The sequence below is a fragment of the Carcharhinus amblyrhynchos genome, chromosome 18 (assembly GCF_965287045.1).
Source record: "Carcharhinus amblyrhynchos chromosome 18, sCarAmb.v2.hapA, whole genome shotgun sequence".
NCBI classification, from domain to species: Eukaryota; Metazoa; Chordata; class Chondrichthyes; order Carcharhiniformes; family Carcharhinidae; genus Carcharhinus; species Carcharhinus amblyrhynchos.
The window spans coordinates 46,180,084-46,204,285 of NC_137341.1; the positions used below are offsets into that span (position 1 = coordinate 46,180,084).

At 42.7% G+C, this 24,202-nt stretch overlaps 1 protein-coding gene across 2 annotated transcripts in view; it reads right to left on the minus strand.

Moving 5' to 3' along the window:
- Positions 1–24,202, minus strand: part of grin2aa (glutamate receptor, ionotropic, N-methyl D-aspartate 2A, a) — a 339,421-nt gene that overhangs the window by 60,541 nt on the left and 254,678 nt on the right. For both annotated transcript variants that reach the window (XM_080206947.1, XM_080206946.1), the window contains exons 9-11: positions 21,972–22,097; positions 13,903–14,132; positions 4,438–4,598 (exon numbers count right to left, since the gene is read on the minus strand). In XM_080206947.1, the coding sequence (XP_080063073.1) occupies positions 4,438–4,598; positions 13,903–14,132; positions 21,972–22,097 (517 nt within the window). The remainder of the gene's footprint in view (positions 1–4,437; positions 4,599–13,902; positions 14,133–21,971; positions 22,098–24,202) is intronic.

Sequence of the window (24,202 nt, forward strand, 5' to 3'; positions counted from 1 at the left end):
AGGAACAGAGGGACCTCAGTGTATATGTACATAATTCATTGACATTAGCTGGGCCATGATTGAGACCACGCCCGGAATGGGTGCAATGACCATTTAAATGCATTTGCATGCATTTAAATTAACCTAATGGGCTACACGCCCAACCTTCCCCCTTTACCACTGCATTCACCCATCCAGAACCAGCGCGAAACAGACATACTCTATAAAAGGCAAATTCATGGGAGGGCAGTTAATAAAGCTTTATTAATAGGGGCGCTGAGTTAAAGAGTAAGGATGTCATGCTGACACTAGTTAGGCCTCATCTGGGGAACTGCATCCAGTTCTGGACGCAATACTTGCTGAAGGATGTGAAGACATGGTAGAGAGTACAGAGGAGATTCCAGGAATAAAGAACTGTGGCTAAAAGGATAGATTGGAGAGGTTGGGATGTTTATCTTGGAGAAAAGAAGGCTAAGAAGAGCCTCGATAGACACTTAAAGATCTTGAGGGGTATGGAAAGGGTAAATAATGAAAAACTGTTCCCACTCATGAGAGCATCAGGAACTAGAAAGCACAGATTCAAAATAATGGGCCAAAGGAGTAGAAGTGAAGTAAGGAAAGAAATTTTCACCGAGAGTGGTTGTAGTCTGGAACAAACATATTGAGAGGGTGGTGGAAGCAGGTTCAATTGAAGGATTGTTATTTGAAAAGAAAGAATGTGCAAAGTTAAGGGGATGAGGGGAATGGGACTAGCTCAGATGCTGTTCCAGAGAAGAATGTAGATTTGAGGGGCTGAATGACCTCTTTCTGTACAGTAAAGATTCATTAATTCACAATGGGGAAGCCAGAGAGCCAGGAGAAGCCAGTGGGCCTGGTTTTAGTAGCAAGTTGTTCCCATTTTCGGGTGCAGAAACTTGGTAAAGTTGGGTGTGAGGGGAGTAGTGCAATCCGCGCCTGCCCCCATGCCAGTTCCACTTTTACCAAGGCCCAAAACTGGCCATGATTGAGACCACGCCCGGAATGGGTGCAATGACCTTTTAAATGCATTTGCATGCATTTAAATTAACCTAATGGGCTACATGCCCAATCTTCCCCCTTTACCACTGCATTCACCCATCCAGAAATGACGCGAAACAGACATACTCTATAAAAGGCGAATTCAGGCACTCCAGTCAGTGAGGAGGTAAGTATTGAGTGTCCGAAGGCTGTCTGCTTGAAATCGATGGGTTGGGGGGTGGGGGTTGGCGGGGGTGGTGGTGGATCCACTGTCACTCTGCCTGAGATCAGTGAGGGGGAAGGAGGAGTCTGCTGCCAGTCTGCCTGAGATCAGCGAGAGGGAAGAGGGAGGGGTAAAATGTTAGAATCCGTGATCAAGGAGAAAATAGCGAGACATCTTGAGGAGAATTGTTTGATAGAGCAGACGCAGCATGGTTTCGTTAAGGGGGAGTCGTGTCTGACAAATTTATTGGAGTTCTATGAGGATGTGTCTCGGGCGGTGGATAGAGGAGAGCCGGTGGATGTGGTCTTTCTTGACTTTCAGAAGGCATTTGATAAGGTGCCGCACAAGAGGTTATTACAGAAGGTTAGAGGGCATGGAGTTGGGGGTAGGATGTTAGCGTGGATAGGGGATTGGCTGTCAAATAGGAGGCAGAGAGTGGAGGTCAATGGGTGCTATTCGGATTGGCGGTTGGTGACTAGTGGAGTGCCCCAGGGGTCGGTGCTGGGGCCTCAGCTATTTACCATTTATATAAATGATCTGGAGGAGGGAACCGAGTGTATGGTGTCGAAATTTGCTGATGACACCAAGATTGGTGGAACGGCAAATTGTGCGGAGGGTGTGGAAAGTCTGCAGAAGGATCTAGATAGACTGAGCGAATGGGCCAGGAACTGACAAATGGAATTTAATGTTGGCAAGTGTGAAGTTGTCCACTTTGGTAGGAATAATGGTAGTAAGGACTATTACTTACATGGCGAAATACTGCAGCATGCAACGGTGCAGAGGGACCTCGGGGTCCTTGTGCATGAGTCGCAAAAACCCAGCCTGCAGGTGCAGCAGGTGGTCAGGAAGGCGAATGGGATGCTGGCCTTCATAGCAAGGGGGATTGAATATAAAAGTAGGGAGGTCTTGCTGCAACTGTACAGGGCACTGGTGAGGCCGCAGCTGGAGTACTGTGTGCAGTTTTGGTCGCCGCACTTACGCAAGGATATTTTGGCCTTGGGGGGAGTGCAGAGGAGGTTTACTAGGCTGATACCGGAGTTGAGGGGGTTGAACTATGAGGAGAGGCTGAATAAACTAGGCTTGTACTCGTTAGAGTTTAGAAGAATGAGGGGAGATCTCATTGAGACGTATAAGATGATGAATGGGATGGATAGGATAGAGGTGGAGAGGCTCTTCCCGCTCAGAAAGGACAGTAGGACTAGAGGGCACAGCCTCAAGATAAAGGGGAGGCGGTTTAGAACGGAGTTGAGGAGGAACTTCTTCACTCAAAGGGTGGTGAATCTCTGGAATTCTCTGCCCGTTGAAGTGGTGGAGGCTGCCTCGCTAAATATATTTAAGACGCGGGTTCTTAGGTTTTTGATAGGCAAGGGGATTAAGGGTTATGGGGAGAGGGCGGGAAAGTGGAACTGAGCCATGACAGATCAGCCATGATCTTATTGAATGGCGGGGCAGGCTCGAAGGGCTAGATGGCCTACTCCTGCTCCTATTTCTTATGTTCTTATGTAACGATTGGTTTGGGTGGTGGGTGGTCAGTAGTGTTGTGGGGGTGGGGCAATGACTGTGGGGCCCAGGGGGAGGCATTATCTTGTCCGGGAGTGATGTGGCAGGGGAGCAGCATTCTATCATTTTTTTTCTGTGCATGCGCAGTTGGAGGTGCCGATCAGAGCTGCAAGATTTTGGGTGCATTAAGCCCCACCCAATGGTTCTGAGGTGCGATTCAGATTCACTGATATTTGTTCAGGTAGAATGCATATGGGGGCGCCTGAGAACGGGGCTAAAAATCGGACTTTCAAGTCCACCCAGCACTTAGAATCAAGATGATAAAATAAGGTCCAATGAGTCGGGGGAGTCAGAGAGTTATGGGGTCAAAGGGTTATGGGGATTTTGGGGGGCTCAAGGAAGGAGTCAGAGGGTCATGGTAGGTCAGAGGGTCAGAAAGAGATATTGGGAGATCAGTAAGGAGTTGGAGGATCAGTTGCATGGTAAACAAGGTGCTCGATTAGGTTTTTTCCTGTCTAACATTTCTTGGGTAACTATGCAGGTAACTGAGCCAGAACCGTCCAAAGTCTCTGACTCAAGAGTTGGAGAATTTTTTGAAATTGAATTTTCTCAGACAATTGAATCTTCTCGGACAATTCCTGAGAATTTCTTGCACTGGGGCTTCTGACAAGTATCATTGCAATTCATTCGGGGTATGTCTTGTCTCTAACCATCAGGAGGCCAGAAGATCTGGACCATTATTTTTCTTTCTAATGAGTATACTTAATGTAAACATTGTACCTAGAATAATATAGAACAGAATTAAGCCATTTGTACTAGTATCCCTGTGCCAACTCTTTGAAAGAGATATCCATATAGTCCCACTCACCTGCTCTTTCCCCATTGCCTTGCAAGGTTTTTCTTTTGCAGTAGATAGCCAAGCTCTTTTTGAATATTACTACTGAATCAATTTCCAACAATGTATCAGGTTGTGCAGATCGTAAGCACTTGCTGGGTAAAAACACATTCTCCTCATCGTTCCTCTGATTCTTTAAGCAATTATCTGAACTCTGTATCTTCTGGTCACCAATGTCATCTGGCAGTGAAAACAATTCCTCCAAACATATTCAATCAAACCTCCTCAGTTTTGAACATCTTTATTAAATCCCCCCTAACTTACTTGAGCCCAAGCAATCTCACATTCTTTAGTCTCTGGCACACAACTGAAGTCCTTTAATGCCATTCTAACATATTCCAAATGTCACAAGACAACATGCTATCTTAATCTTCCCAAAATTTGTAGGCTGGGATTAATGGGGTAAATGCATGAGGGATATAGGATGCAGTGATGGTTCTAGGTAAGATACCCTGTCGGAGGGTCGGGGCAGATTTGATGGGCTGAGTGGTCTCCTTCTGCACTTAACGGATTCTATGATTCTAACTCTGCCATCATCTTTGTAAATCTTCTCCACATCTTTTCAAGGCTTTGTCATCCTTCCCAAAGAACTGGACTCGTTGCTCTGACTGAGACCTAACCAATGATTTTAAAATGATTAGCATAACTTCTCTGCACATTCCAGGTATAATTCAAAGCTGCAGAGTACTTGCATACAAGTAGAAAGCTCATTGGATAAAATACATACAGCATATAGTCTGGTCCCAATGTTAACTCTTTGCAAGTGGGTGGGTTTTGAATGTGTTGAAATTGGTTGCTTTAAATTTGTTCCAGGATAAAATAGTTAGCACCATCTAATACTTACCCAGTCTTCAGGCTGACCAAAGCATCTTGTACTCCTTTCTGGTTGTACTTCGACATATACGCATGCATATCTGGATAATTATTTCTAATGTTTCTCTCAGTGCTTCCATTTGGAACAGTTCCAAATCGAAAAGGTGGTGAATGGTCGTACGGTCTCTGAAACTACAAGAGATACAAAAGCCACAGTGAATAGTTTTGAATGAATTCAGCAATGGTTTTCAAACGCTGGAATTGAATAGACTTTTTCATCCTAAACAGTTTCAACATTCCATGTATTAAGTAATAAGAGACAAAGAGCATCAGTTCTGGGTATGCACTTAAAGTGTAACGCATTGAAAGGTTTAAGTGTCCCACAGGGGCAGGATTCGAGATCAGACTTATGGCTTTCTATGTTAATTCTGTCAAAGAGCCAGGAGCAATCCATTTTAATTGAGCAGTGTAACCTGATGATGAAGGACAAAAATGTCCCAAAAGATAGTGTCTCCTGCCAGCAAAAGCTTTATAAGTATTGAGTTCATTAAATGCATTATCAGTAATTTCATTTAACACGCTGTTCCAGCTGAGGTGATGGAGAAAAACTCAGCCTGATACCCTGCATTATCAGATCATAATCATTTGACAAATGCTGGGTTCAAAAGTATAGCTTCGAAAATCCAAGAAATCATTGCAAGCAACACATGTATCAGTAGTTTACATATTGATAATTCTTCTTCCAAGTAAATATTCTAAAATGTCACTGAATCCTGTTCTTGCTTTTTGGGTGCCATCAGTTTGTGACAATGAATATAAATCAGTTAGATTCTAATCAATGCTTTGACTGGCTATCACAGTATTGTAAAACCTACATTTAATTTGTTTTCTCTCTGCATCTATGTTAGCTTTCAGCCAACTGATGATATGACAAGATTATTCAATCCAATGATAGGCATAACTTCTATACTCTGAGGTTTATTCATTGTATCACAGCAGCTGGTGGAATTTAAACTCAATTAACAAATCTGGACTTAAAAGTTAGTCTCAGTAATAGTGACCATGAAACCATTCTCAATTGTTGTAAAGCCCATCAGGTTCACTAATGCCCTGAAGGGAAGGAAATCTGCTGTCTTTACCTGGTCTGGCCTACACATGACCCCAAATCCACAGCAATGTGGTTAAATGCCCTCTGAAATGACCTAGCTAACCACTCAGTTGTATCAAATCACTACAAAGTGTAAAAGGAATTAAACCGCATGGTCCATTTAGCATTGACCTAGGCACCAGAAATGACAATAGCACACCCAGCCCTGTCGATCCTGCAAAGACCTTCTTCTTAACATCTGGAACCTTCTGTTAAATTTAGGAGATTTGTCCTACAGACTAGTCAGCAACAGCCTGACATTGTTATACTCATGAAAACATACCTCATAGACAATGTCCTAGACACTAAGAGTGTCCCAGTAGCAACACTATTGATTGAGTTGGCCAAGTCCTAAAGGACATAGCTGCTACATCAGGTCTGTGAGAGACGCTGAGGGAATCAACAAGAGGGAAAAACCAACTTGACCTCATCCTCACAGATCTACCTCTCTGGGATGCATCTGTCCATGATTATATTGAAAGAAGTGATTACTGTATGGTACTTATGGAGATGAAGTGCCATCTTAACATTGAGGATACCCTGCATCATGTTGTGTGGCACTATCAACGTGCTAAATGGGATAGGTTTCGAACAGATCTTGCAACTCAAAACTGGACATACATGACTAGCGACAGCAGCAGAATTGTATACAACCATAACCTGTATTCTCACAACCAAGTATATCCCCCACTCTAACATCAGCCCTGGTTCAATGAAGAGTACAAGAAGACATGCTAGGATCAATGCTGGGCTGCTAAAAATGAAGTGCTAGCCAGGATTATATGCATGCCAGACAACAGAAACAGCATGTGATAGGCGGAGCAAGTGATCCCACAACTGACAAGATCTGACCTGAGCTCTGCAGTCCTGTCACACCCAATCATGAACGGTGGTGAACAATTAAACAACTAACTTGAGGAAGAAGCTCCACAAGTATCCCCATACACATTGCTGGAGGACCCCAGCCCATCAGTACAAAAGACAAGGCTGAAGCATTTGCAACAATCTTCAGCCAGAAATGTCAAATGGATGATCTATCTCAGCCTCCTCTTGAGGTCCCCAGCATCATGGTTGATAGTCTGATTGTGTACAATTTGATTCGCTACACTTGCTATAAGAAATGGCTAAAAGCACTGGATACTGAAAAGGCTATGAGCCCTGGCAATATTCCGGTAATAGCACTGAAGACTGGTGCTCCAGAATTAACCAAACCCCTAGACAAGTTGTTCCAGTACTACTACAACAGCAGCATTTACCCGGCAATGTAGTAATTATGATAGGTATCTTCTGTTCACTAAAAGCAGGACAAATTCAACCTGGCCAATTACACACCAGCATTTTATTCTCAATCATCAACAAATGGGTTTGAAAATAGATAAGTCCCCTGGGCCGGATGGGATTTATCCTAGGATTCTCTGGGAGGCAAGAGAGGCGATTGCAGAGCCTCTGGCTCTGATCTTCAGGTCGTCGTTGGTCTCAGGTATAGTGCCGGAAGATTGGAGGATAGCGAATGTTGTCCCATTGTTTAAGAAGGGGAACAGAGACTTCCCCGGGAATTATAGACCGGTGAGTCTTACTTCTGTTGTGGGCAAGGTTTTAGAAAAAATTATTAGGGATAGGATTTATAGTTATTTGGAGAGTAATGAATTGATTGGAGATAGTCAGCATGGTTTTGCAGCGGGTAGGTCGTGCCTTACTAACCTTATTGAGTTTTTTGAGAAAGTGACCAAAGAGGTGGTTGGGGGTAAGGCAGTTGACGTGGTATATATGGATTTTAGTAAGGCGTTTGATAAGGTTCACCATGGAAGGCTCCTGCAGAAAATGCAGGTGTATGGGATTGGGGGTAATCTAGGTAATTGGATCAGGAATTGGCTAGCAGATAGGAGACAGAGGGTGGTGGTTGATGGTAAGTATTCGTCATGGAGTTCAGTTACGAGTGGTGTGCCTCAGGGATCTGTTTTGGGGCCACTGCTGTTTGTAATTTTTATTAATGATCTGGATGAGGGTATAGTTGGGTGGATTAGTAAATTTGCTGATGACACCAAAGTCGGAGGTGTGGTAGATAGTGAGGAAGGGTGTCATAGTTTGCAGGGATACTTGGACAGGTTGCAGAGCTGGGCCGAGAGGTGGCGGATGGAGTTTAATACGGAGAAGTGTGAGGTAATTCACTTTGGCAGGAATAACAGATGTGTCGAGTATAGGGCTAATGGATGAAAAGGGATTGGTTTAGGTTAGTGGGTCATTGTTTTTTAACTGGTCGGCGCAACATCGTGGGCCGAAGGGCCTGTTCTGCACTGTAATGTTCTATGTTCTATGTTCTAAATAAGTGTCGTGGACAGTGCAATCAAAGAACACTTGTTCAACAATAACCTGCTCCCTGATGCTCATATTGGGTTTCCCCAGGTCCACCTAGCTCCTGACCTCGCAACAATCTTGGTCCAAGCATGAGCAAAATAACTGAACTCCAGAGGTGAGGTGACAGTGACTGATCTTGACATCATGGCAGTATTTGGCTGAGTATGGTATCAAGAAGCTCTAACAAAAATGGAATCAATGGGAGCAAGAGTAAAGCTTTTCACTAGTTTGAATCATACCTAGCACAAAGGAAAATGGTTCTGATTGTTGGAGGTCAATCAAATCAGTCCCAGTGCAACACTGCAGGAGTTCCTCAAAGTTGTGTCCTCGGCACAACCGCCTTCAGCTGCTTCATCAATGATCTTCCATCCATCATAAAATCAGAAGTGGGGACAAGGTGCAATGTGGCAGCAGTATTTGCCATCTATAAAAGCACTGCAGCAACTCACCAAGTATCCTTTGGCAACACCTTCCAAACCCATGACCTCTACCATTTAGAACAAGGGCAGCAGATGCTTGGGAACATCACCAAGCAGATGCACGGGAAATGCAAGTTCCCCTCCAAGTTACAGACCATCCTGGACTTGGAATTCTGTTCCATTCCTTCAGTGTTACTGGGTCAAAATCCTGGAACTCCCTTATTAATAACACTGTGGGAGTACATTAGTTGAACTGCAGTGGTTCAAGAAGACAGCTCATCAGCATATTCTGAAGGACAATAAGAAATGGGCAATAAATGCTGGCCTAGCCAGCAACACCCATATCCTGTGAAAGAATGAAAAAAGGCAACAACTGTTCTAGTACTGGGCTTTTAGTAATTACAAAACCTCACCAGTATATCAACAGTCTTACTCTCTTGCATGCATTATTGCCTATTTTTTCAGCCACTGAGTATTGTCAGAATATGTCACTCCTGCCAGTCAAGATTCAAATGCAAGGTAATATTTTCTTCAGCCTTTCACATTTGCATTTAGTTTTTTGGAATGGCAACCTCCTCATTTCTCTGGTCCATTGTTTGTATGTTTTTACTCTTTTAAGATTTTTCCACACTGCCCACTGCATTGTCTAAATGAGATGGTAACTTGACATCTATCTGCATGCCATTGCCAATCTCTTCAGCTATTGCAAGGAAGTGCATCAGGATGTCGGAGTCACTCTGTGTCACTCTGTGAATTCCTTCCCTACTGTTGTCAAGTGCCTACTGTATAGCTGACCCTACCCTAAATGGTGCAGCACGTATGGTACAAGGATCCATGCATCAAACCTATTAGTCTCCTGTGAACCAGGATTCAAGCACAGAGCATCACACTGCTTTCAAACATTTAATATGAGAAACATTCTAATTTTCACAGGATTAAAACCAATTTGCTGAAACCTCAGTGGCTCAAGTAGGTTTTTTAATAAAAGAAGTGCTGCAGTTGAGATACCAGAGCTATTCATCATTGTCACCACAGGAAATTGCAGGCACTGCAGCAGCAGTCTACACAGCACATAGTACAACAGATAAGCTCTACCTACTTATAACAATGCTTAAAATGGGTCAAACTCAATCCAGAAATGTCAAAATTGAGCCACTAGATGATTAGCTATAGGAAAGGTTGCAAAGGGAATTGCTGCATTCTAAGAGATCAGTTGAAATTTACCTTCAAGGGCTGGGGTAAGAAATGTTTTAATGAGAGATTTTATAAGTAGTGCATTTCAGAATCTTGAATTGGACCAGCAGGTATTATGTCCTTATTTGAGAAATGGGTGTCACACAATGGCTAGCACTGCAGCCTCACAGAGCCAAGGACCTTAAATTCAATTCCGGCCTCAGGTGATTATTTGTATGGAGTTTGCACGTTCTCCCCCTGACTGCGTTGATTTCCTCCAGGTGCTGCAGTTTCGTCCCACACTGCAAAAATGCACATGTTAGGTTGATTGGCAATGCTAAATTGTCCCTTAGTGTAGGGGAATTAACAGGGTAAATACATGAGGCAACAGTGTGGGATTGTTGTGGGTGCAGGCTCAATGGGCTGAATGGCCTCCTTCTGCACTGTAGGGATTCTATGATATATGCAAAAAATCACTGTGGTGATTTCAACACTATTTTCAGCATAGTTTTGGGTCAAAACTATAGCATGAAACATTTACACAGCAGGAAAATGGCCCAAAAGCCATTTCTGGCATATTTCCCCCCCAATATCGACACAGATATCACCATCACATGGGGGAAAACCACCCACTTGGTGCACAGTTACATATTCATGCAACTTGGCCAACAAAGTCTACCTCGTACACTGCAGGAAAGGATGCCCCAGGGCATGGTACATTAGCAAGACCATGCAGACACTATGATGACGGATGAATGGACAAGTTGCCACACAGGAGTGTTCCATGCCAGTTGGAGAACACTTCAGTGGCCAAGGATATTCAACTTCTGATCTTCAAGTGAGCATTCTCCAAAGCAGTCTTCAAGATGCATAATAACGCAGAATCACCAAGCAGGAACTAATAGCCAAGTTCTGCACTCATGAAGACGGTCTTAGTTTAAAGTTTATTTATTATTAGTCATAAGTAGGCTTACATTAACACTGCAATGAAGTTACAGTGAAAATCCTCTAGTTGCCACACTCCGGCACCTGTTCAGGTACTCTGAGGGAGAATTAAGCATGACCAATCCACCTAACACGCACATCTTTTGGAGCTTAGGAGGAAACCATAACACCTAGAAGAAACCTATGCAGACACTGGCAGAACTTGCAGGCTCCACACAGACTGCGACCCAAGCCAGGAATTGAACCCGGCTCTCTGGTGCCATGAGGCAGCAGTGCTAATCACTGTGCCACCGTATTGCCCTTAAACTTTTGCCATGATCTTGCGTTCATATTGCACTACATGTAATCCCGCTGTACTGTACGGTGGGGGGAAAATCTCCCTAACTATCATGTTTTGATATCATGCACATCTTGATTGAGAGTGATTATCTCTCTATTTGAATTAGTTTGCATAGTGTTTAGCACCATCCCATTCATTGATTGTTTGTAATTATCTCTCTGCCTTAAATTATTGGTTCTTAGGTCATCCCTTCACTTGTTATACAGCCCGTCAACACTTTATACATACTAATTATACCTAACTGATTGTATTTGTCTGTTAGCACTCATGATTACTTGTAAAGACTTGTTATTCAGCCAGCCTACACTGTCTGTTCTTATCCTTTGACACTCTTGATTACCTGTCAGTATCGGGCTATCATCACTCTACCTATACATTCCGTATCTGCGTACCTCACTCCACTTCTTCACCTGGCGAAGGAACAGTACTCCAAGAGCGTGTGATTTCAAATAAACTTGTTGGAATATAACCTTGTGTCATGTGACCTCTCATCTTGTTCCTGACAGTATGAGACCAACAGGAGATTTTCACTCCTTCCCCTTAAATACCTACCTCTTACCCCGATAAGTTTCTTTTGAGCAAATACATCATTGCCTATGAGCGTACCCTTCTATGCCATTAACATAGTGGAGGAGGAAAATAATATCAGTGAGGAGAGTTGAGCAGCATATAAGATGGATGCAGCCTATTAGATAATAAAACCCCATTGAATCAGTACTGACCATTCTCCAGTGTTTTGGCTCAAGCTTATTTCAGGCAGCTGCAGGAAATCTCTATGATATTAACAGTACGCGGGACAGGAATGCATTCATCTGGTAGCTAATGCACTTTGCAGGAAAGATGGGGAATTCATCACCACCAGCGCCACAGTGAACCAGCAGCAAGAAAGGGCACTAAAAGTATTCTGGCTTTTTCAAAGTCCTGGGTGCAATCACATTGAATTGTGAGCTATGATAAAAACTCAATGTACAGACTGTGTTTGAAACATGCAAGAGAGCCTATACTTTAACCCTCAATAGACTGAATTGTCAAAATGCATTCATGCTTCAAATCGCAGCCTTTTCTGACCTTTTTGGGAAATAATATTATGTAAATGGATGGATTATTGGTATAAATTGTAACCCTTGAACATTTGGATAATAATCCCTCTGTTAGTGGTCAGAATAGCAGCAGAGGAATACTATCTGAAACGTATGCCTCCAAAGGGCTGGATGTCCATTTATCTCAAGGTTGTTCCCCACACTGGATTTTCCAATAATGATTCTTTTACACTTCTAATGCTTTCAGATTGGATTCTAAGATTTAAAATAATCTCAGCTTCTTGAAAATATTGGTGGCTTTGGCAGAAAAATATATTGTACAATAATATAGTATAAATAATGCAGTCTAATCTTTCTATAATTTATCTTACGCAGATCATTTAAATATATGCTGTGAGCTTCCTTTGAGCTGCTCCAGCTCCATCACTAGATCTCCACTGGAAACGCAGCCGAAATTCATTTACATGCACAGACATGAGTTCCCATCACACAGCTGGCAAAGTTATGGTATTGAAGAAGGAGCAGCTTGAAGAAAGTTCTTGGCTTGGTTGCTTGTCCTTATAAGGCAGTCATAGTGCCCAGAATTACCTCAGAGCCAGAAGCATAAATGAGCTAGTAACAATTTTTCTTCTGATTATTCTCCCCCACGCATCTCCAATTATTGCACAAGAACCAGATTCCAAGGAAGTCATTGGACTCGAAACATTAAGTCTGCTTCACTCTCCATTGATGCTGTTAGACCTGTTGAGTTTTTCCAGCATTTTCTGTCATTATTTCAGCTTTCTAGCATCTGCAGCACTTTATTTTTATTACCACACTCATAACTCAGTTGAGAGGTTGAGCAGATGGTCTAATGAACCTTTGCTAATTATGCTCTGACTTCAGGCACTTGGTGGGGCATGGGGGGGTGGGGGGGGGGGGGTGGGTAGGTGCTTGACAACAGTGTGTATTTCTGTCTTCCCTCTGTCTACAGGGCAGATTTTGATCTATGTTTGCCCTGACTGTGCACATGAGGTTTGGATATGATCAGGTCAGGAAGGACAGTAGCACAAACAATCCCCAGCCTTGTGGTGATGCTCTACTGCTTAAGATGATGTTTTATGAAAGTTTCTTGCAACATGTTTTGCTTTCAGGATTCCAAATAGATAAATTACAAAAAAACTCACAAACTTACATTTATAAAGTACCACTCACATGGAGAATTACTTGACAGGGATTGAATCAAATAGAAATGAATTTGGAGCAAAAGCTGGGGATAGTTGAAGGGCTGATTCTAGGTAGGTTTTGAGGAGATTCTTAAAGGAGGAGAGAGCTGGAAGGGTTTAGGGAGAGAATTCTGAAGTTTGCAGACCTAGACAGGTGAAAGATAAGGCTGCCAATGCTGGTTGGGAGGTCTAATATTCCTCTACTGGTGCTGCGCAGCGGGAAATTAGGATGTGTAAGGTGGGAGGGCACAGCAGCAAAAAACAGGCTTGCTTTCTAGTCCAAACCACTGTCCTTTCCTGCAACTGCCTGTTGGGAGATAAAAAAACTTTTCCTGGGACAATTCTTAAAAATCTTCAGCTCAAGTAAGACATTTGCCAGCATAAAATGAGTTATTGCCATCAGGGTCAATTATCTTTGCCTGGGGTTCTTTCAAGTGCCTCAATGGAATTGCCACAAGTTCTCAGCTAGCAGGAGGCTAGCTCAGGAACTCCCGCAGATGTGCCCCCTTGATGTGTAGAGGCAGATGCAGAGATTGTTCACCCACTGTCTATCTCTCTATCTATCAGACCGTCTATCTCTCAGCTGATGAAATGAGGAGAAATCCCAACATAACCAAGTCGCCTCATTTCTCAGTTTCCATTCGGCAGTTCTACGAGAGAATGCTCCGGACCCGATCAGGATTTCTTGGGCTCTAAGTATCACTTTGCCACGTCAGCACTAACAAAAGATACTACAGAAGGATAGGCAAAACTTTATGATTAATCTGTAAATCTGTTCAAAGACATTTGAGGGTACATTTTGCTATTCAGTGGAGGACTAAAGTTCCTGTCAGTGAGAGACTACACCTGTAAATAATGAAAGCAATGATTACCTTTTTATCACTGAGTCCAGTCACTTGGTCAACAAACTCTTCCTGGATCATAAATGCAGCCAAATTGGCAGTGTAGCTTGCAAGAAATATTACAGCAAAGAAGGCCCATACTGACACGATTATTTTACTAGTTGTTCCTCTAGGATTCTCCACAGGCACAGAGTTATTGAAGACCAAGCCCCAAAGGAGCCATATTGCTTTGCCAATTGTGAATGATGGACCATGTGGAGCTGCAAATAAAGAACAAAGTATGTGAACACATGCTTTCCAGGAACTCAGTATTTTCCAACTACACCTTTCAAAACACTCAGTAAGGAAGCTTGTTTCAAGAATAAAACTTACTGCCACCAGAGTTTTGTAATAATCCTAATTCCAGTTTCTTTTCTCAAACTGTACTTTAAGGAACCATAATACTTCAAGCAGGTAGGCTCCACAGCTAGATACAAGCACAGGTTGGTATTGCATTGAATTCCTCATTGTCAGTAGCTTTCAGTCCCTGTTTTAAACTTCTAGTAAATCTTTAAAAAGCTGCTGACCAGATGTCATCGTCTTAAATGGAAGAGTCCCAAACTGAGTTCTCACAGCAGTCTATAATTATTGATAAATATATAAGTTGATTTTTGAAGCAATGTCTTATTTAGTTAGTGTCAGTGATGAAGAGCTAGTAGCATAAACAGGTTTTATTTTCTTAGTCCCTTAATGTAAAAATAGATGAACCACCAAGTGCAGCTGGGTGGAAAACAACATAAGTGATCGCAAAAAGATAAATCACTGACAGTGTATTTGGCGGGAATAAATTTGTCTGAAGAAAGCAAATGAAGGAATACTGAACAGCTTGAAAATGAAATGTTCCAAAGTCATTTTTGAAGAGTATGGGTGCAACATGTGGCAAAAATGGAAGGCGAGAAGCAGGAATAGAAATGCCAGTGTCTGCAGAACTGACAAAAGGAAAAAGAGGTTAAGTCATGTTCAGGATAACCAGAATCACATCGAAGATGTGTCTTAAATTAGACAACAATCATCTTCATGTTAACTGCTCATTTTGAAGGTAGCTGGAACTTTTATACTCATCAACAACCCCACTCTAACCTGCCTTAAATATTGGAAATTATTATTCTTTCTTCTGCTACCTCAAAGAAATGTATTATTAATTATTTGTTCTTTCATGAGATGAGGGAATCCTTGACAAGTATAGCATTTGTTGCCCATCCCTAATGGCCTTTGAACTTGTGTGTCTTGTTCAGCCATTGCAGAGGGCAGTTGAGAGTCAACCACATTGCTGTGGCTCTGGAGTCACATGTAGGCCAGACCAGGCAAGGACGGCAGATTTCCTTCCCTAAAGGATATGAGTGAACCAGATGGGTCTGTAACAATAAACATTATATCCCACCATTATGGGGACGATTTTATGTTTCAGATTTATTAATTAACTGAATTTAAATTCCACCAGCTGCCATAATGGGATTTGAACCCATGTCCATGAAGCATTAGCTTCGGCCACTGGATTACTACAAAACCATTGCTTTCCCCCGACTGGCATTAGAGCACTCCCAACTGGCTGACCCAATCAGTCTCCTACCTAACCTTAAGAGAGCTCTGTGCGCAATCTTCTTCAACCCTCCTTCCATCTTCTCTTTAGTCTCTTCTTTCTGCTTACTCTTAGAAAGGTGCAGGTGGTGACAGAATAACAAACTAGGGGGAAAATATAAATAAAAACTCTGTGGTTGCGTAGAACTTTGGGATGTTCCGTAGTGGAGCAAGGCACTCTTTAAATACAAGTCAGTCTCACTTTCTTGGAGCTACCAGGGAACAATCGTGCCATTCAGCCGATTAATTCTACTTATCTATAGAGCCTACTTATAATTCCATTCAACAGGAGTCTTGTAGCACAGACTGAGTTTGTAGGATGACTGACGTTTCGTTCTAACAGATTATTCAGTATAACTGAGGAGTTTCTACTTCTTAAAAATGCATTTGATGATAAGGAAGCCTGTAAAAAAAATGAGAGTAAAGTGGTCAGAAATATAAAAACAGAGTGTAATTGCCTTTATAAGTATGTAAAAAGGAAGAAAATAGTAAAGTAAACATGGATCCCCTTAGAGGCTGAGACAGGAGAAATTATAATGGAGAATAAGAAAATGACAGAGTATTGAACCAATATTCTGGACAGGATTTTCCCTGCAGGTATCTGAATCCCCGCTGTGGTGCAATGTGGTCAGAACCTTGTGCTGTGTGGGAAACAGTCACTCATTGTGATTGTCTCTGGAATGGCCAATAAATAATCAAAGGATGGTCTTCCTGTCCAATTGAGGGCAGGTTCTCAAGGCTGAAGGATCAATCTGGCCCTTGCAACCAAACAGGAGCAGCAAGTTGTGATGCAAGGTAAGTAAGGGAAAGACTGCTTCAAAATGGAGGTTTCCTGGAGGGGGTGGGGTAGTGGTTGGGGAGGGAGGAGGGTAGTGTTGGAGAGAACCCCTCCTCTACAGAACTACCTGTAGCCACTACAGCACCCAGGCAGGCAGGGAGTATCTCTAGGTCTGCTTACAAACTGCATTCCCCCATACCCCAGGCTGTCACCGAGAGGCTGCTCCCAATCACCTAAGCTGGCCATGGCCATCTCCAGGAATGTGGAGCCAACTGAAAAATACCATTTGGCCTCCTTTCATTAGTCTTAAGTGGCCCTTAATGAGCTGTTGGGCTACCTGCCACATGCAGGGGGGTAGTCCTACTGCCACCCACAGCATCTTCCAATCCCACCTCAGCAAAAATGGTCTGGAGGTGGGATGGAGTTAATGAACCCCATTTGGCGGGCAGGGCTATTTTCAGTTCCTGTCCATCTCTGTTCCCAGCACTGGCAGGCATTCAAAATCCTGTCCTTTATGTCTATCTTCACAGCAGGATACACAAAACACATACCATAAATTGTGGATAACAAAGGATTCAATGAAAGCAAGGAACTTAAAGTAATTAATATTAGTAAAGATAAAGTACTTAAGAAATTATGGGACCGAAAATCAAAAATTCCCTACCCCTGATGACCTACATGGTAAGATTTAAAAGCGGTGTCAAAGAGACACCTCCCCTGTGAACTGATTGGTGATCTCCTAAAATCCTTGAGATTCTGGAACATCCCAGTGGATTGGAAAGTAGTAAGTGGAACATGGCTATTCAGAAAATGAGGAAGAAAGAACACAGGGAACTACAGACCAATTAGTCTGATATCAGTTGTCAAAAAAGTTGGAATTTACCTTTCAAGTAGTAGCAACAGACACTTCAAAATAACAATATTATTAGGCAGAGTCAACATGGTTTTATGAAAAGGAAATAGTGTTTGACAAACAGAAACTTAGGACGCCTACAGTGCAAGAAAGAGACCATTAGGCCATTGGGTCTGCACTGACTCTCTGAAAGAGCATCCCACCAAGGCCCTCCCCTGCACTCTGTCCTCATAGCCCTGTGCATTTACCATGGCTAATCCGCCTAATCTATACACCTTTGAATACTACAGGGCAATTTAGCATGACCAATCCACCTAACCTGCAAATCTTTGGATTATTTTTATTTTAATTATTTTTCTCTTACTGTTTTCTGAGAACACAACTAACTGGTAGGATAGGTAGAGGGGAACCAGTGGATGTATATTTGGATTTTCCAAGCATCCAGTAAGATTCCACACAAAAGGTTATCGCACAAGTTAAGAGCTAATGGGATTGAGGATATATATTAACATAGATAGGGGATTATTTAAAAGACAGAATAGGAAGATGTTGGAAATGATCATTGCTTCACGCTTGCGAGGCATGAACATATTGCTTATGTTCATGAAAAGTCAATGTTCCATAAGGTTGTTTATTCGTTGAAAAGCGTAGCCGACAAGAATAACATTGAATCACGAAGAAGCCGTGATTAGGTCAGAAAAATTCTATACGTGTGATATCTTTTTCACCAAAGATTTTAACTAACTGACACATTAATCGGGATGATGCAGTTTTATAACAAGACTTTTTAAGGAAAGACATCTTTTAATTTCAATATCAATAAAATTTTGCAGGCAGGAATTTACTTTTTGGAGTGCAGCTAGTCCTTTAGATAGCTGCTTTTCACTGACGAGTACAAATATCTTATTCCTGAGCCAGATGGTATCTTGAGGTACGCAGTAACTGTTGGCAGCATGGGGCTAATTTGACTTTAGAATATTGTAACAAACTGTTCAGAATAATACACAATACCCCCCTGAATAAAACATACCATTCAGGATTTGGAAGTGATGTGCGAAGCTTGATAATATTTCCATCAAGACTTGCAAAATAAATATATAATTTTCAATGGCCAAGTAGCTCAGAAAAGAGGATGCCTGCTTTTTAACCAGAGAAGAGAGCGCTTGTGCCTTTTACAACCTCAGGATGTCCCAAAGCCAGTTTACAACAAACTAAGTATTTTTGAAGTGAAGTTACTACTTTAATGTAGGAAATGCAGCAGCAAATCTGAATGAATCCTCAAACAACAATGTTTTTAAAGGTTTTTTTTAAATTAAAGTTTATTTATTTGACACAAGTAAGGCTTATATTAACACTGCAATGAAGTTACTGTGAAATTCCCCTAGTTGCCACACTCTGTTGCCTATTCAGGTCAATGACTTAACCAGCACGTGTTTCAGAATGTAGGAGGAAACCGAAGAACCTGGAGGAAACCCATGCAGACACAGGAGGATATGCAAACTCCACGCAGACAGTGACTGAAGCCAGGAATCGAACCTGGGTCCCTAGCACTGTGAAGCAGCAGTGCTAACTACTGTGCCACCGTGCCACCCCAATATGTTGATGACCAGCTATCTTTTTGCTTGTGATGTTTGGTGATGGCTAATCATTAATCAGAGCATTGGAAAGAACTCATCTCCTCTTCTCTGAAATAGTGGTAAGAGCGTGAAGGCAAATGGGGCCCTCAGGTTAACAAAAAGCAGCCCCTCTAACTGTGCAATTCCTTCAGTGCTGTACTGGGGTATCAGTCTAAACTTTGCACTCAAGTTCCTGGAATGAGATATGAATCCACAAACTTCATACTAAGAGGTAAGAGAGCTAGCACTAAGCCACAACCAATACCTTAATCAAATAATAATCCTGCCTGCTGGGTATGTGAGCTTAAAGAAAAGCAGGAGAGCTCTCTCCAGTGTTGTGGTCAATATTAATCTGTCAATCTACAGCACAAAAACACACTGGGGGCAATTCTCCAGAGCCTTCAGCCCCAGCATGGATTCCCAATGGCATTTGTCTCTAACCGCAATGTTTAGAAATGTTTCGCCTTTAATTGACAGGTTGAATCATTGAGAAAGTTTCACTTCCTCTTTTCTAATCACAATATTTACAAAGCACTCAAAATGCATTCAACCATTAAAGGAAAAGAAAACAAACATTGCTCTTTTCTAGTGGATAAGTTATCCAACCTGTCAATCAAACAACTTTAAAGGATTGTGACACCAGATGCTACTCTTTCAATGTTAAAAGGGAAAATGACCTTCAAAGCACTTCAAAGGGTATTCAGGGCAGCTGTGCTTTGTGAGAGAAAGCAAGGGGATCTCCTGGGTGAAACTGGCAGGCCCTTTCTATAAGAGCACTTTAAAGGGGTATTTTAACACCTAGGCCAATCCCTAATGTGGCATGGAGAGCTGTGGTGATTTTGGAGTATCCAAGTGTCCATGGCGCATGGATATCAAGGTGACTAGGACATTTCAAGATTTTAAAGAGCAAAGACAAAAATTAATATCTTCCCAGAATGGTATCTGAAATCACCACCCTATCAGTGACCACCATCTTCCTCATGGCAATAAGGGCAAGTGCAGCCATGAAACCCCATCCTGAGGGAGAGTCCCAAGGTTAGGTGGATTGGCCATTCTAAATTGCCTCTCAAACTCCAAAGATGTGTAGGTTAGGTGGATTAGCCATGGTTAATGTGTTGAGTTATGGGGATAGAGTGGGAAGTGGGGCAGGCCTGTGTAAGATGTTCTTTCAGAGAGTCAGTTCAAACTTGATGGGCTGAATGGCCTCCTTATGCAGGGTGGGAATCTATAGATTCCTTTCTTTGTTCAACCCCTTCCCCCCAGTTGGCCCCACCTAACCCCCAGGTTTTTTATGGGAAGTGGCTGCAGTAAAGGGGCACATGGGCACAGCACTTACCTCTTTACCCCCCACTCCCAAAGCTCATGGTGTCAGGTCAGGGGACCACTGCCAAGGTGCCATGGGTAGTGCAATGTTGGCACTGCCAATGGGTAGTGTCTAAAGGAGGGGTCTGAAGGGGGTGGGACCTGAGCAAATTCCATCTTGGGGTGTCTTTCTTGTGGGGATTTGGATTCAGGTTACCCTCATGCCCGCATGATATATTGGTGGTGGGGTGGGGATGGCGGTGGTACTGACCCGTTCTTTGATTCTTTCAGCAGCAGTGCAGTTGGCTGCCTCTCTGAGCTGAGGGATTTGAGTGATCCCTTTGTCAGCCAGGGTCACCAGGAAATAAGCAGGGAGGGACGGGTGGTGGGGGGATGCAGGTTGGGGCTGAGATTGGGGCATGCTTTAAAAAAGACTGTCAAAAGGCTGATCTCTGTCATGCTGAATCACAGAATCCCTACAGAAGGAGGCCATTGAGCCCATCAAGTCTTGCATCAACAACAATCCCCCCCAGGATCTACCCCATTACCCTATTTACCGTGCTCATCCCCTAGACACTAAGGGTCAATTTAGCATGGCCAATCAACACACGTTTTTGGGCTGTGGGAGGAAACTAGTGCATCCGAAGGAAACCCATGTAGACACAGGGAGAACGTGCAAACTGCACACAGGAAGTCATCCGAGGATGGAATTGAACCCAGGTTCCTGGCATTGTGAAGCAACAGTACTAACCACTGTGCCACCATGCCTGCCCTGTTTAACATTTTAAATATTTTTAAATACTAAAGGTGGGTGAATCCCATCTGATAGGTGCTGCTAACACCAGTGGGAAAGCATATATCTTTCTGTTTTATTGCATAGAAACTCAAACCCCTAGTGTACTGTACCACCCTGATGCTGCTGCACAAGGTACAATTTCAGAACTACACCTCATTCTATTATCATGGGTATGTGTGAAAGATAGAACCATTGAAATGCAGTTGTCATGGGGAAATCTACAGGTTTGAATCAGTTATATCACAAATTTCAAATGTACATTGCGTGGCACATCTAATTAGTCTTGTGATGATCTGAATTTTTGGGGAACAGTTCAGTTACAGGCTTCAATGATATTTTTCTGTGTTCTTGCTACAGTCAAGGCTATCAGACATAAATCCACAGTTCTGACTCTAAAAGATTGTTCTCATAAAAGAACCAACATGAAATACTTCCTGCATTAATGTGAGATTGGGTTATTCTTCCTTCAGTTATTCTGAGAAAGGAAAAGCAGGAAGTGTTCTTGTATATCAGCTGAACAGCTGATTGCCGATTTGGGACCCTCACACGTATGGCCCAGCATGATTCACATGGGGGCATTTTTTTCAGTTTTAAGTGGACAAATCCCACCTCACTAGCGCTGCCAGTGCCACTGGGAAGCGCACTGATTTTCCCGCTGGTGGTAGCACTTCATTCGGTAGAATTGCGGCTGGTATCTGGTCATTGTCACGAGGCTGTTTGTTGGAGCTTACTGTGCACAGATTGCCTGCTGCATTTCCTATATTACAACAGTGACTGCACCTCAAAAATGCTCGACTGAAAGCATTTTGGATTTCCTGTCATTGTGCAAAGTGCTCTATAAATGTTAGTTGTTTCTTTATCGTTCATGTTTCTGAACATTAAAGAAAACAAGAACTGCCCGAAACCAGTGAAGCAAAAGACCAATCTCATGTATGCATTATTTTGACCTTTTTTTAACCCACCCCAAGTGCTCCACTAGGGATGGAATGCAATGCCATCAATATCTAATGCCACTACAAAATTTATGTAGCAGCACCTACCATGTAATTTGTAATGCAGGGTGACATATGGAAGTGCGTTCATTTTCACAATTCTAAACAAAGAAAATGAAAACAAGACAAAAAGCATTCAGCTCACCTCTCCCTTTCGCCAAATTTCTGTTGTACCCTACTGGGCTAAAGTATTCAAATGCAAAAACAGCAATGGCTGATACAATGAGCAGCGTGACAAACATCATGACCCACACAGCAGCACTGAAGGGCTCTGGAAGAAAACAGATAAAACTCAAAGTAATTCATAAATCATCCACTGAAAACAAAACAAAAAGGCATTGTGTGGGAAACCATGCCATCACATTGGCCCTACAGCACTGGTGGAAGAGAATAGCACAGACCGATGAATGGCAGTATCCTGCTAAAAAATATATTGCCATGCCAATTTGCTGTGGCTTATAGCAGCAAGGCATTCTGAAAAGTTTTACTCAAATGACAATAAAAAGAGTTTGTCCAAAGTTTCCCGACCCCTTCATGGTAGGATCCATAATAGCATATCCAATGGCCCAGCCACAGGTCCATTAACTTTTGGCGGGACCAAGCAATCCCAGCGGTAGACAGGGCCAGATTATCCCACCCTCAACTCTGGAGTGTAAAGGGTCAACAATAAATGCTCCTAATTACACAACCATCCAAAGTTTCAAACTCCCAAGTTGCTTTTGTAATACCTTGGTAAAGCACCTTTTGGGATGTTTTATTATATTGAAGGGATATATAAAGCCAAGTTGTTATTGGTGAAATTGTTGAAATAGGGATGGTACTGTCGCCCTTGGTTAGTACTGTTGCCTCACAACGCTAGGGACCCAGGCTCAATTTCGACCTCAAGTCACTGTCTGTGTGGAGCTTGCACTTTTTCCTGTGTCCCCATGGATTTCCTCTGGGTGCTCCAGTTTTCTCCCACACTTCAAAGATATGTGGGTTAGGTGGATTGGCCATGCTAAATTATCCCTTAATGTCAGGGGGATTAGCAGGGTAAATGTGTGGGGTTATGGGAATAGGGCCTAGGTGGGATACGGTCAGTGTGGACTCGATGGGCTGAATGGTCTCCTTCTGTATTATGGGGATCCTATGAAGTAGCCTCAGGACTTTTTACTAAATTTGAGATAAATGGGTCAATTTTTCCACTTGTATCCTTGGAGGAAATGATCTCTGCCTTCGCCACCGACCCTGATACACAATGTTCAGGGTGAGCAATAACTATCTGTAGATGGCTCCCCATGTAACCTTTCCCTTCCTCTGGTGGAAAATAACTTTCTGTTTGCTGGATGCTCTCTCACATGTCATTAAAAAAAATCAAAAGTTAGTGGAATGGAGAGTAGTTCTCCTATTCTATTACACTGCACCCTCTACATTTCCGAAACATTGTACACATATTTATAGAGAAAAGTGAACAATCTCATTTTGTGCTTCTATGAAAGCAACGACAACCATTGTTTGACCCTCACAAAAGAGCTCCTTCGTACAATTAAGATACTCGATCTTGTGCCCCACACTGTGGATTTGTGAAGTTCTAATTTTGATTGTCATCCTCCCCCAAATGGCAAGTTGCCAATCTGGATTACGGCTATCATCTGATATATCTCACTGAAGGGGAAAGATGAAAAATGAGCAGGGATGTCACTTGGGGATGTACTTCTGATGTCCAAGGAGTCAGAGAGTGACATTACTAAAAGCTGTAAAGGCATCATAATTACCTGCCATTTTGTCAATTGAAAAGCCCAAGAAATCAATGACTTTACAAAAAAAAATAATGAATTACATTTATATGGTGTTTTTAAAGTGGCAAAATAACCCAAGGCCCTTCATGGGGATATGGTCAGACAGAAATTGAAGAGTGAGATTAGGGAGGATGATGAAATACTTAGAAGGAAGACGTCTCAAAAGGCATTAGAGAGGTGGAGAAACTCAGAGATTTATGGAGGGAATTCTAGTGTTTAAGCTGAAAGCAGAAATAAGGAAAATGGAAGATGGGTAAGACAACCCTTTCAGAACACTGAGTTCTGAAAGGGTTGTCAGGCTTGAGAAGGTTACAGAGACTGAATCATATGGGACACTGGATCCATGGCCCCTCCCCAAGGTAAAAAGTTGGGGGGAGCTCATTGAGGGGAACCCTGTTACCCAGCAGCTATTTAATGGTCAGTTGGCCACGAATAGACTGCAGGCAGGATTTCCATTCCTCAGGGACAGGAAGATCCACCTCAGGAGGCTGTTGGCAAATTAAAGACCAGCAGCTCTCCAGCACTCCAGGCTGGATCTTTTAGATATAGTTGGAGGTCTCACTGGGTGCCAATATGGCAGATTCTGGCAAGGGGGACA